The following is a 13,026-nucleotide window of genomic DNA, read 5'->3' as shown; positions in this document are numbered from 1 at the left end:
GACAGGTTCCTGCGTAATTGACTGTACCCGTGTAAGCGAATTTGCTAGACTTTGATCAGTAAACTTTTGTTAATATTGGTGGGTTTCGGGTACAGTTTTCCAGAGTTATTTTACATTCAGTGAAGTTTTATCTCTGGTTTTTACTCTGGCCTTGAAAACACCATTTTATGATAACGAATAGAAGTGATGTATGTACTTAAATTTCCCGCCGTTCTCGGGGGAACCTGTAAAATACCAGCCTTGACATTATTATGCCAAACCTTTAAGATAATAAATTGCGTAGTTAAACTGTTTGGCGTTTGTCGTTGAATAATACAGAAAGTATTAATCTGTTTTAAATCAATCCTTATTTTGAATGATATATTATTGGCTTTTTATGATACACGTCTGTCAGAATTGCAGACGAAAAAAAGATATAATATAGTTACGTATTATGATGAAATAATAAAATTTTAATGTGTTTGCTCTCTGACCCTCGAATCGATACACAATTAACAATGCACATGTTGATAAGTGGTAATTTATGTTTTCTTCTTCTATTGTGTAGTGCTTAACTGTTATAATTATGAATTAAATTTTAAATAAAATGTAATTATATTCAATTATATTCAATACAGTCCGACTGGGCAAGATTGTTTAAGAGCCCTGGTTAATAAAGATGAAAAGAATGACATTCAGATTTATTATCACAATTAGATAAAATTATTTCAGCCAGAAATAATTATAATAATATATAACGGATACCATCTATTTCATTTGAGATCAGTCAGTTATGAAATGGGAAAATACTGTATTCAACTTTAAGCAAGTGCATTTAAAGTAAAGTTGAACGTATTAAGATGAAACGTTGGATACTAAATTGTGTTTACATGTTAGTCTCCATCATGGGCTGCTTATTTTCGCTTGCAGTTTATCAAGATCATACACCATAAACGGCAATTACAAATTAATTAAAAAAATATTTCTGCAATAGGCTCATATCTCTGAACACGTGTACCACGATTTTATGAATTGTTGTCCTATTACAAAAACTATCGAATGGTTATCAGTCCGCTTTATCTAGATCTACATTTTATATATTGTTGTGTTTTACGACGTGTCGCGTATTTAAAAAATGGATTGTTTCCAGGAGTACTGCAATGGTAAAGTAAATTCATTCTTTTGAGGAGGGCTGTAATCTAAATTAAAGGAAATGGCGCCGACATTTCACTTCATTTTGTGTGCGTTGTTTACAGGTTGTTGAATTTTGTCAAGCAAAATAGAACAAATATAACTAAATTAGTAAACTTAAAACAAAACAATAAATGTTAACACCCACACAATTAAGGAGTGGTGTTAACAACAATAAAATTACGCTCTGTATTTATGGGTCACAGACCAAACACCTATTTAAATGACTATGACGAATGATATGCATGGAAAAGACAACATAAATAACCACGATACTTCCATGGAACTAATATAATAAATAAATTCGTAGGTACTGAGCTATAAATTCAAATTAAAATATAACCAGAAACCTGTTCAAGCTTTCTAAGTTCAGCCATTTGTGTTTCAACAAGCTTTTCGAAATAGGTGTCGCTGAAACAACTTGTGTATACACATCCATATATCTACAATGTCGGGTAGAGGCAAAGGCGTGTGGAGACGGACAGGAAAGGCCACAGCGGGACGGGAACGAACAGGGGAACGGGAGATGCGAGCGGCGGTCAATCCGGCACCGGCGGTGGAACCAATGACCAGACGGCGTAGAAGGGCTGCGGTGGAAACGACGCCGGTACGAGATTCGGCACCAACCCCGGTTCCTGGGCCAGAACCAGAGGCGGCATCCGCAGCAGCGCCACCTGCAAAGCGTCTACGCGCAGACGAGAGCGCCGGAAATGGTGAGATAATTGATTTTTGCGACATAAACGATAATTCATGTCTTTCTCGAATGAATAACTTTCAGAGCATTTCTATATTGCCTAGACAAGCTAATGATGATGTTTCAATCCACGTGCCTGCGTCGCTTAAACAGCGTATTTGTCGTGGAGAATACATAAATCTTGCATTATTGCTTAAGGGACCAGATGAGCTAGCGGACTACACAATCGGGGGTTCTGTTTTCGTTTTGAATAATGGGTCGTTAGAAAGTCGTCCAAAGGAGTGCAAAGATGTTATTAGTTCAATCGAAAGTTGGTCAGATGCATTTATAATTTTCATGGATATATATTTATCTGCTCAACCTCAGAGGCTTCACGAAATGTTACACTATTTCTATACAATAAGAGAGTGTGCAGCATGGCTGGGGGGAATGTCTTGGAGGTAATATCACCACCAGTTTCGGTCTAGACAGGCGGTCATGCCTTCTTCATGGTCGGCGCTCAATCAGAATTTGTGGCTTAGATGCATGCCATTTAGAGAAACGAGTGTCGCACAAATGAAAACGGGACGGTACTTTTCTCGGGATTTTCTCAAAAGTTCATGTCGATTTGGTCATAGTTGTAAATTTGAACACGTGTGTGTCAAAGGCGGTGTCAGTCACCCCTTCACTTCATGTTCTCCGGGCAATAGGGGGCATTCTGGTTTGTCAAATATATATCGCCAGCCAAACGTTCAAGGTCTAGAGGTCAGTCGCTTTCGCGGTCAACCACGTGGTGCCCCAATGCCGTTTCATAGGCCCGGAAGGGGCGGCTTTGGTCGCTAATAGCCGGGCCTTTTCATTAGCTCCATCGCCAATCAAATTAGAAGTTTTAGAAACGAGGCTAAAGAATTATAATTCAGTTGATAAACATGTATTTTTGTCAGGTTTCAAAGATGGCTTTAGGTTAAGCTATGAAGGCGAACGAAAGGCCAGATTTTCCCAAAACCTTAAATCTGCGGCTAAATATTCATCAGTAGTACAACAAAAAATTGATCAGGAAATTCGGGCGGGTCGTGTCGCAGGTCCATTTATTGAAGTGCCACTAAAATATCTTCAAGTTTTTCCAATAGGAATAGTACCGAAAAATCACCGGGCGAGTACAGATTAATCCATCATTTGTCATATCCATCTGGTAATTCAGTAAATGATTATATTGATCCCAAAACATGTTCAGTTAATTTTTTGAATGTTGACGAAGCAATTTATATGGTTCAGGATCTAGGTAAAAATTGTTTTTTGTTTAAAATGGACATAAAGAGTGCATTTAGATTGTTGCCAATCCATCCTTGTGACTTTGAATTGCTTGGATTTTATTTTAATGAGAAATTCTATTTTGATAAATGTGCGGCTTTTGGTTGCAGTATTTCACCTAAACTGTTTGAAACGTTTTCGACATTTCTAGACTATGTTAACAAGGCCCGTTTAACAAACCGGAAGCTTTTGCATTATTTGGATGACTTCCTTTCTGGGCACATATCAGAACCTGGCTGTCTTCGGAATATGGAAATATTTACTGAAGCCATGCAAGCAATAGGCGTTCCATTAGCTAACGAGAAGACGGATGGACCGACGCACGTTTTAGTATTTTTAGGGCTCGAACTTGACACTGTTAATATGGTTGTTAGGATCCCCGCTGATAAAATAAAAGAGGTTGTCGAAAAAATTCACGTTGTTCTTCACAGCAAAAAGGTTAAGTTGAAAGTACTGCAGTCTCTCATCGGCTCATTAAATTTTTGTTGTCGGGCAATTGTTATTGAAAGACCCTTTTGCAGGCACTTGATTAACGCTACATGCGGTATAAAACAATCACACCATCACGTTAGAATCACAAACGCCATGAGGCGTGACTTAATTATGTGGCTGGATTTCTTTGAACATTTTAACTTTTTTTTTTCACGATCGATATTGGCTATCAAATGACGACATCCTGTTATTTACTGATAGTTCGGGTGGTATAGGTATAAGAAAAGTGGCATGCAGATTGGGTTCGAAAAGGGCTAACTAAAGATATAACATTGCTGGAATTGTTTCCTATAGTGGTAGCCACGGTCGTGTTCGGTAAACATATGACTAACAAGAAAATTCGTTTCATTGTGACAATAAGGCCGTTGTTTACATTTTGAATACTATGTCGTCCAAGTCAGTTCGCGTTCTTGCTTTATTGAGAGTATTGACCATGCAAGGAATTTTTCACAATTGTGTATTTAAAGCGGACCATATTCCCGGTAGCAAAAACGATGTTGCAGATGCATTATCACGGTTTCAGCAAGAGCGCTTTCGGAGACTGGCCCCGTTGGCGGACACGGCAGCAACTCCCGGCCTATCTCTGGAATATATTCAATATAGAACTAACGAATTGGTACACGCAGGCATTTCTAAAAACACGCAATTAGCATATAAAACGGCGATTTGTTCATTTAATAAATTCAGGGAGTTGTATAGATTAGCTGTAGTAGGGCCAGCTCCATGTAATTAAGTTTATTACGTATTGTTTCGAGAAGCATTATTCACCGTCTTCTATAACAACATACATATCTGGGTTGTCATTTTATTATAGTATTAATGGTTGGTACTGCATTTCAGACATATTTGTTGTTAGCAAAATACTCCAGGGTTGTCGCAGGCAAAGGCCTGTCGTGGATAAAAGAGCCCCTATCACGATCTCTATGTTGGAAAAAATATGTTCAATTTGTCCAATGGTCGCTCATGATCATTACGAATCTTTATTGTTCAAGGCTATCTTTACATTGGCATTTTTTGGTTTATTTAGAATCAGCGAATTAGTTTTTAAACATAATGGCAATATGTCACTTTTGTTTAAAGACGTGCGGCTGGCCGCCGGTTATCAGCAGGTTTTGATATGTTTAAGACAGTCAAAAACTAATCAGTTTGGAAACCTTTTAATTTGAGACTCTCTTGTGAGATAAATAAATTAATATGCCCAGTTTTCAACCTCAAACTATACTTTGGCATTCGGCCCGTATCAACGGGTCGGATTTTTGTGCAAAATAACTATAGACCAGTCACGCGTTATCAATTTTCAGCAGTGCTTAAAAATGTTTAATTCAGTCTGGCTTTGATTGCAATGTCTTTAAATCACACAGTTTTAGAATAGGCAGAGCGACACATTTAGCAAGTACAGGGGTGTCAAACGATCAAATTATGCGGATGGGCAGGTGGAACTCGAATGCGTATATGTCATATATTAGGTAACTGCTCCTGTATAAATATTATTTCAGAAGTTTGGATTATGGGAGATTCGATCCCCTATTGGGACGGTCAGCGGGCGGAGTTGCAAGGGATGCCGGACCTTAACCTCCCGTGTGGGACACGGGTGGTTTGGATGGGCGTTTCCGGTATGGGGTGGGCAGATGCCGGACACCACATGCAGCTCCCCGCTCTTTCCCGGATGCCACCGAAGGTACTTGTAGTCCAACTGGGGGGTAATGATTTGGTCCGGCATAACCTTCAGGTCTGTTTTTAATTACATTCAAGATTCGATTGAATATTTACATCGGGCATTTCCGGCGAGCATTATAGTCTGGGCAAACATTTTGCCAAGATTTAATTGGAGGGCTCCGGAAACAGAAAACAAGCAAATTGACAAAAAAACGGAAACGCGTAAATCAATTTGGCCATAAAATGATCCGCGTTGTGGAAGGGCATGAGTTAAAAATTGACAAAGATTAAAAAATACCTGGGTTTTTCAGAAATGATGGCGTTTATTTGTCCGACGTTGGGCTCGCAATGTACTTAGATTCAGTTCGCGAGTGTCTATTAAGCTTAGTCTAAAATAAGTCATAGAATTTTGGAGGAAAATAAATAAATATATTTTTGTGGCGGAAATTCTATGTCTTGGAGGTGATCGGAAGTATTAGAGGTATAAATAATTAACTATAGGACAATATACATATGTTTAGGGGAGGTAAACTTTGCATTTTGTCGTCATCCATCACGTAGTGCTAGTCTGTGTGAGGATGGCATGAATGCTTTTAAAAATTATTTTCGGGACAGTATGGATGTTCCGATACTCGCTCGATGGCACTGCGTGTTTAGGCGTACTTGGAATAGATCTTTTTGGCTTTGGAAACTGTGGCATTGCGAATATTGTATTATATGTTGCACTTGACAATCGCAGGTACTGCGTACCTAGAATTTAGTTGGCCGGTTGCGTTGGCCTTAGCAATTGCGCGTGTATAACGATATACATTTCCGAACCAGTCAGGTGTTCGTTGAAATAGGAATTGCATAAATAAATGTGAGCACGTTGCGGAGCTCTTGCAAAATAGCATAGAATGCGGTGCGTTATCTGGTGGCGGTGATTGCATAAACGAGAAGCTAAATTAATAGTGCAACTGGGTTGGGGGTTACCTTTTGGGCAGTACTTCCGGTCGCCTCCGCGACATGCCTCAGTTGTAGTGTTAGTCTATAGCTGCGGTGTTATTTACTCTAGTGCTAGTCTGGTGTAAATTATATTTGGCCAATAAATTCCATTTATCTTTTTGTATTGTTCCTTTGATATATTGTATGGTTCAACAATAGAATATCAAATTGTGTTAACGTTATGTAACACATTTAAGAATTGTAATAAAAATGTTATTGGCAAAGATGACTTTTGTAGTAATTATTCAAATAACTCTAACCAGATAAATGAAACGAATCTTGGTTTACAAATGGGGTAGTGAGCTGCTTTCTGAAATAATAAATAAATTCGTAGGTACTGAACTATAAATTCAAATAAAAATCTAACCATAAACCTGTTCAAGCTTTCTAAGTTCAGCCATTTGTGTTTCAACAAGAAATGTATGCATATAATGTACCCTTTCGTAACACTAGAGTGCCTAACAATATAATCAATGCACACATTTTAATTCTAAAGTTGTATTTAACAGCTGCTGTCAGACAGTAAAATGCTTCTTTAGATAAGACAACAAACAAAACAACACGGACACCAAATACAAATTAAATAAGACATTGTTTTAACGATATTTGATTGATATACACGTTTTAATAAATATCCTGCACACATTTTGTAAACATTATTCATAACTGTTCTTCGACATTTAGTACCATAATAAAGAACATTAATAGCAAATACCTGTTGCGAATAGGAAGGCGAGCGTGCAAATATATTTGACGACCGCAGGGGCGAACGTGTTCCCTTCACTGAGTTCCATCGCGTGACTTGTATGTACAATAGATTTATCTTTACTTAAATATATGTATATGTGCGACATTGTCCAATCGTTGCACGTACTGATAAGAGTTGGGATGCATTGCTTTTGTAAAAAAATATGCCTACTTAGAATAATTGAAATTGTTCGTCGATTGTGAAAACATGTAAATCACAATATCTGCCATGATGTAATCTTTATGTAAACACCAAGTGGGCGCATTGTTCTGCTTGTACCTTCCTAACGGTAATTTATTAAAACAAATTATGTTGCCTTTGGTATTAAAGGGTACTGCACGTTTGTTTTAAATGCTTCAGTATGTTCTTGTTTTGACAGTTCATGAAATGCAAACACAACACAACCTTGTGTTAACACGTCAATATAAGTACTGACTACCGAGTCCGTCTTTAGAAAAAAGTACTGCCTGTCATACACACAATGGCAAAAGGATATTTAATCTCTCACGTAAATGGCCGTGTTGGTTTAATTGACATAATGTTCAGCGCCTGTTCTAGTTTGATCGGTTTACAAACATACAATATGATGACCCATATTATTTTGTTTGTGCATCTGATATTTGATTGAGCATAAGCAATAGTAAATAAACGGACATTCTGATATATTTGATTAATTTTTGTAATGTTGATTAGATAGTAGATACTTTATTGCAAAAAAATGTTAATGATATTTAAAGTGCCGAGTTTTTTTGAACTTATAAAATAATTAATTGCTTGTCTAAAACCTTATACATCATCGTAAGAATTTGTTTGTTGATATGTATAAAATTCATATTCGAAGCATTGTATTAGTCTTGTCATTTATTTATTTATTTATTTATTTATTTATTTATTTATTTATTTATTTATTCATTTATGTATTTGTCTGTTTTTTTTTATATTATTTATACATATTTTTCTTGCTATTTTCTGTCATTATATATTTATAAAAAGCAGTCCATTTAAAATACTTGAATCAATATGAACTATGAAACGGCGTAGTGACGTTATTTGGAATAACCAAGTGTACTTCCATCATACCTCTTTAATTCCTTGGTTTCTTTTTGCGGTTTTTGGTTTGTTCACCATGTCTCCAAGCAACAAGTACAAAATACACGTCACTATGAAGATTTATTTTCCATGTGTCCATGCAACAAGTAGCAATACACGCCAGTGTTACAATGTAGAATTGATCATATAATACCAAAACACTTACAATATCGGATGATATTGCTAAGACTTAAATCCTAGGTGAAACAAGAGTGTCAAATTAAGACAAACAACGCATGTATCTACAGAACATCGACTATGTTATTAGAAAATGTAATCGAATTAAAACGGACATGTTTTGTTTGCGCCGAGCTAAAAGTACACTTTTCATTTTCAAAATGTCTGTGAAGGGAGCAACATCCACTTTTCTGTTTTTGATTGGTAAGTTTACTTACAATACTAGTAGATGAAGAAGTAGACGTAAAGGTAGAAGTAGTGGAAGAAGTAGTTGTAGTAGAAGTAGTAGTAGCAGTAGTAGTAGTAGTCGTAGTAGTAGTAGTAGTAGTAGTAGTAGTAGTAGTAGTAGTAGTAGTAGTAGTAGTAGTAGTAGTAGTTGTAGTAGTGGTAGTAGTAGTAGTAGTTGTAGTAGTAGTAGTAGTAGTGGTAGTAGTAGTAGTAGTAGTAATAATAGTATTAGTAGTAGTAGCAATTGTAGTAGTTGTAGTAGTCGTAGAAGTAGGAGGAGGAGGAGTCGTCGTAGTTTTTGTTGTTGTAGTAATAGTATTTTGTGGTGGTCTTATAGTTGTTAATGGTTATGATGTCGTGGCGTTGTTGTTGTGGTGGTTGTTGAAATAGGAAGACCACATTTTTTTGTATGTATATTTTATCAGTATCATAATTGTTATTATCTATTTTAAAGGTTTCACATTACGCATGTAGTAGTAAAAACCAACATCTTTGCAAATTAATCAAGTTTATCGAAAACTGAAATGGTTTTATTATGAATAAGAATATCTTTTCTTTAATAAATTTTAGAAAAATCAAAATGAATTGAACTGTTAAAATAAAAAAAAGCCCTTAAATTAATTAATTCGCATAAAAACACTTATTTCCATAAAAAAACATGTCCATTAGGTGATTTATTCCAGACATTGTTAGTGTTTTTCCCTTGATGTGCTTAATTTGTACCAATCAAATGCGTTAACAGCCAACCTTGGACAATGGGCGCAATCTCTGTGAAATTGTTTTTTAATAACGCTTTTGATACAAATTATAATGTTTTAATTTGTTACGCAATATGTTTCACGAAAGATCTATATGTCAGCTTAGTTTAAAAAAAAGCTGTACTTGCTACTTTCTTTGTATTGTCATGTTGAACACCATATCGTTCAGGCTTTGGTTGCGTTTACAGATCTTTAAACGCAGATAACCCGAATGATTAATAAACGTGTCGATAGAGCAGGTAAAGATCTTTAAATTGTAATGCGTCTATTCACGGATGCGGTTAAGGTAGCGCACTTCTAATGATTTCCCGCGATTTATTTTACGATCATTGCCGATCTTCAATGATCGTTTTTTTTCCGAGAGATGCATTTTATTTTTTTCAAACTTCGAATTTTGATATGTGTTTACCTAATATATTTAGAATTACATTATTTTCACTATAAATATTGACTTTGATCCAATTATCATCTGAAAAATACGATTTCTCGATTTCTTCAGAGATCGACGAGCCTTTTTACCTGTTAACTTATGGAAATCTAATTTAAGATTGCACTGACGTGAAGTTGTCGTGGCCGAGTGGTTAAGGCGATGGACTAGAAATCTTTTATAATCTTCCCGCGCAGGTTCGAATCCTGCCGACATCGCATACTTTTTGCGACGCATTTTATTTCTTTTCTAACGTAATTTGATTTAATATAACATATAAGCTATGTTTATTGTTAAATATGTAGACAATTTTATGCACATCCTTTAATTTTTAAAATTAAAACAACGTTATGGCTAAATTGGGTAATTTACTGCTGAAAATACGAATGATGCATGTTGCATTTTTATTTTTATTTCAAAAAGTAAACGGTAAATCTGTCTATTTCTTGGTATTTTTTGCTGTACATAGTGTTTCTATAAAAGAAAAAAATTAAAATATAACTTAAATGATACTATTTTGAATTTTATGACACTTTGTTTTTAACCGACCCAATTTTTACTTGGCTGAAATCACTTACATTCCATTGCGCTATTCCATAGATAAAAAATTGTAAAAAATAAATGTCTGTAAAAGAATACTTATTTCATCTTGTTCAAATTTTAAACACCTTTACTGCATCTGTACACACCAACTGTATGCCCATATAAGGAAATTTGAATGAATTATGGAACTTTTATATACCCCAGGGGTGAAAATAAACTTGACAAAAGCCGAGCGTGAGGGTGGTTTTGAAAAAAACGGTAATTTTTTTTAAAAAGCATGGAAAGCCTACCTACAAATTTGCATGTAGATCAGTGAAATGATGCTGATTAGGAAATAACTAATTAAAATATATTTGGATTTGTGCCCATTAGGGGTGCGCTACCTTAAGAGCGTAAACACTTTTGCGTTTAAAAAATTGAGCATGGTGTCATGTTTTTTGTGAAGACGACACGCAAAATATTATTGTCAATGCGGCATGTGGGGGTATTAGTCACGTCTGTGACAAAGCTCTAGTTAAAGGCCAAACAATATAAGACCAGGAAAAACTGATTGTTGAAATGTATTATCTGTTTGCTTCCGCTTCACAGCCGTACACAATTATTTTATTTTAAAATTATAATATTTATAAATGACTTGATTGTTAGGGTACATATTTTTTGTGAATCATAATATAAACTTAACTTCAATGTTATTGATGTTTTAATGTACAAGGTAGATACGTCATCAAGATACAAGCCATTCATGATATGTTATGTATATGATGTAGGACGCAAGTTGGAGTAATTTAGAACAGTCCTATAATCCCTGATGTTTTCTAAACAGTTTAGATGAAATACTTCTAATAGATGTTTTCTTATAAAATGGTGATGGTCCAGTTGAAAACCAGAAGTTCTGTATTGTCTAATATGTGCAGCATCTAATACTCAGTTCAATCTTGTTATTCTAAAGTACCTTGAACTTTTATTTTTGAACATTTTTACATTTGCCTGTGTGAATAAATGTCAGTGTGTGTACTTCATATGTAAAATGGCTAATACTTCTATGGATTGAAAGTTTGTGTAGTATTTGTATTTTACAAGAAATGTTTGTTTATGAAAAAATGTTGTTTAATACAAAAAAGGATATGTACTATTTGTATCAGTACACTGGTTTTCAGATTACTTTACTTTTACTAAACATTTAAATATGTCAAGAAACAATGTACTGGCTTTCTTGATTAAAATCAAGGAGGTAGCTGTGCATCCAAGTTTACCCGTGTTCCCAGCAATGAGGGTTAGGTAATGCAGGAACGCAAGAGTTATGGCCCTTTGTTCATATAACATTTTTTAGCAGCTTTATTTTGTAAAGTAGGCCAGTTTGGGTATCCTTAATTTTAATTGTAGAAATGCTAATGATGTAAGTGACTCAATTTTTGGTAAAACACTGTTGTTTTAAAGAATGCCCATTTGGTTTACTTTTCAGTATGTTTTATTTTTTAAATTACCATGTTTTTGCACAGTTAGCTATTGACACTTTTGTTTCAGCATTTTTGTAGCATAAGCAGTTTTAAATCTTTAATATTTCAGTTTTTCTCTCAAACTGTTTCTGTATGTAAATGGCTTTTAATATGCACTTTCATATAAATAACATATGTCATATAAAACAACAATGCAAATGCCATTAAATGCTGCTACGCCAGAGCTTTTTGTAACAGAATCAGCTGCAGCAGCATTCCATTTGTTTTGTCATATTCCAGACATTCATCTTTAAAAAAGTACATAAAGCAAGGAGTTTTATAATTGTCTAGATAATTTTCTCAAGGATTTCTCTTTTTCAAATCTTTTCTTGTTGGTACAGATGGAGAAATTCGTAAGTGACATGAACTTTCGCAGCATTTCCCTTCACTGTTAGATGTGAATGTATATGTGTGAACTATGAATGTTACTCACACCAATGCAAAAATTCTTTGAAAAAGCATTTAATGTGGTATACATCTTTCATGATGACATGTACCCTTACTTACTTTATATGATCAGTAACAAAATATATGCCAACAACACTGTGTTTTAAGTCCCAAATATTGAATTAGACATAAGCATAACAACTTGAGTACCGGTATTCAAATTAGACAGAAGCATAACAACTTGAGTACCGGTATTCAAACAAATCTTGAAAACACTATTATTTTAAGTCAGAATAAGATGTCAATCTTTGAATAAACTTTCAACAATGCATTATATGCAGTTATCAATGTTGTATTTATAATTTTCGACAAATTGTAAGTAAAGTAGACACTTGTATATGTATTTGCAACTGGATGTTTATAAAAAAGTACTGTAAACATGATAAACAATACAGTTACTGAATGAACAGTTTTGTTTGAGAAAATCACCACAATGATGCCCATTCCAAGTTTGATGTCTTACTCCAAATTCACATAAAACAGTGTTTTTGGTAAAAAATAATATATCTTTAACAACAACAATGAAGATTGTTTAAAGCTTGATTTCTGGACTGTTTATTTTTGATGGAATCAAACTTGTTGACAGTTGACTAATTACATAGAGTGCCATTTGACTGTATGACACCACAAAACCTACATTGCACCCTTTGATACTAAGAATCCTAACTGTTGACCAATTTACCACGTCCCTGTCACAGTCTCTTACCATGCACTCCCGGTACCACACTTTATTTTGCAGGTCTGTACAATTCCAGCAATATACTTTATGTTTTGTTCAATTTTGCAAATGATACTAATTTGAAGTATTTCTTTATTAACTTAATCAC

At 34.9% G+C, this 13,026-nt stretch overlaps 1 protein-coding gene across 1 annotated transcript in view; it reads left to right on the top strand.

Moving 5' to 3' along the window:
* The first annotated feature begins 1,746 nt into the window (after positions 1–1,746).
* LOC127880298 (uncharacterized) overlaps positions 1,747–13,026 on the top strand; it is a 38,377-nt gene continuing 27,097 nt past the window's right edge. The window contains exons 1-2 of the mRNA XM_052427662.1: positions 1,747–1,883; positions 5,143–5,324. Coding sequence (XP_052283622.1) covers positions 1,881–1,883; positions 5,143–5,324 — 185 coding nt within the window. The 5' untranslated portion in view covers positions 1,747–1,880. The remainder of the gene's footprint in view (positions 1,884–5,142; positions 5,325–13,026) is intronic.

The sequence above is a fragment of the Dreissena polymorpha genome, chromosome 4 (genome assembly GCF_020536995.1).
Source record: "Dreissena polymorpha isolate Duluth1 chromosome 4, UMN_Dpol_1.0, whole genome shotgun sequence".
Taxonomy (NCBI): Eukaryota; Metazoa; Mollusca; class Bivalvia; order Myida; family Dreissenidae; genus Dreissena; species Dreissena polymorpha.
This window is presented reverse-complemented; position numbering and strand designations above follow the sequence as displayed.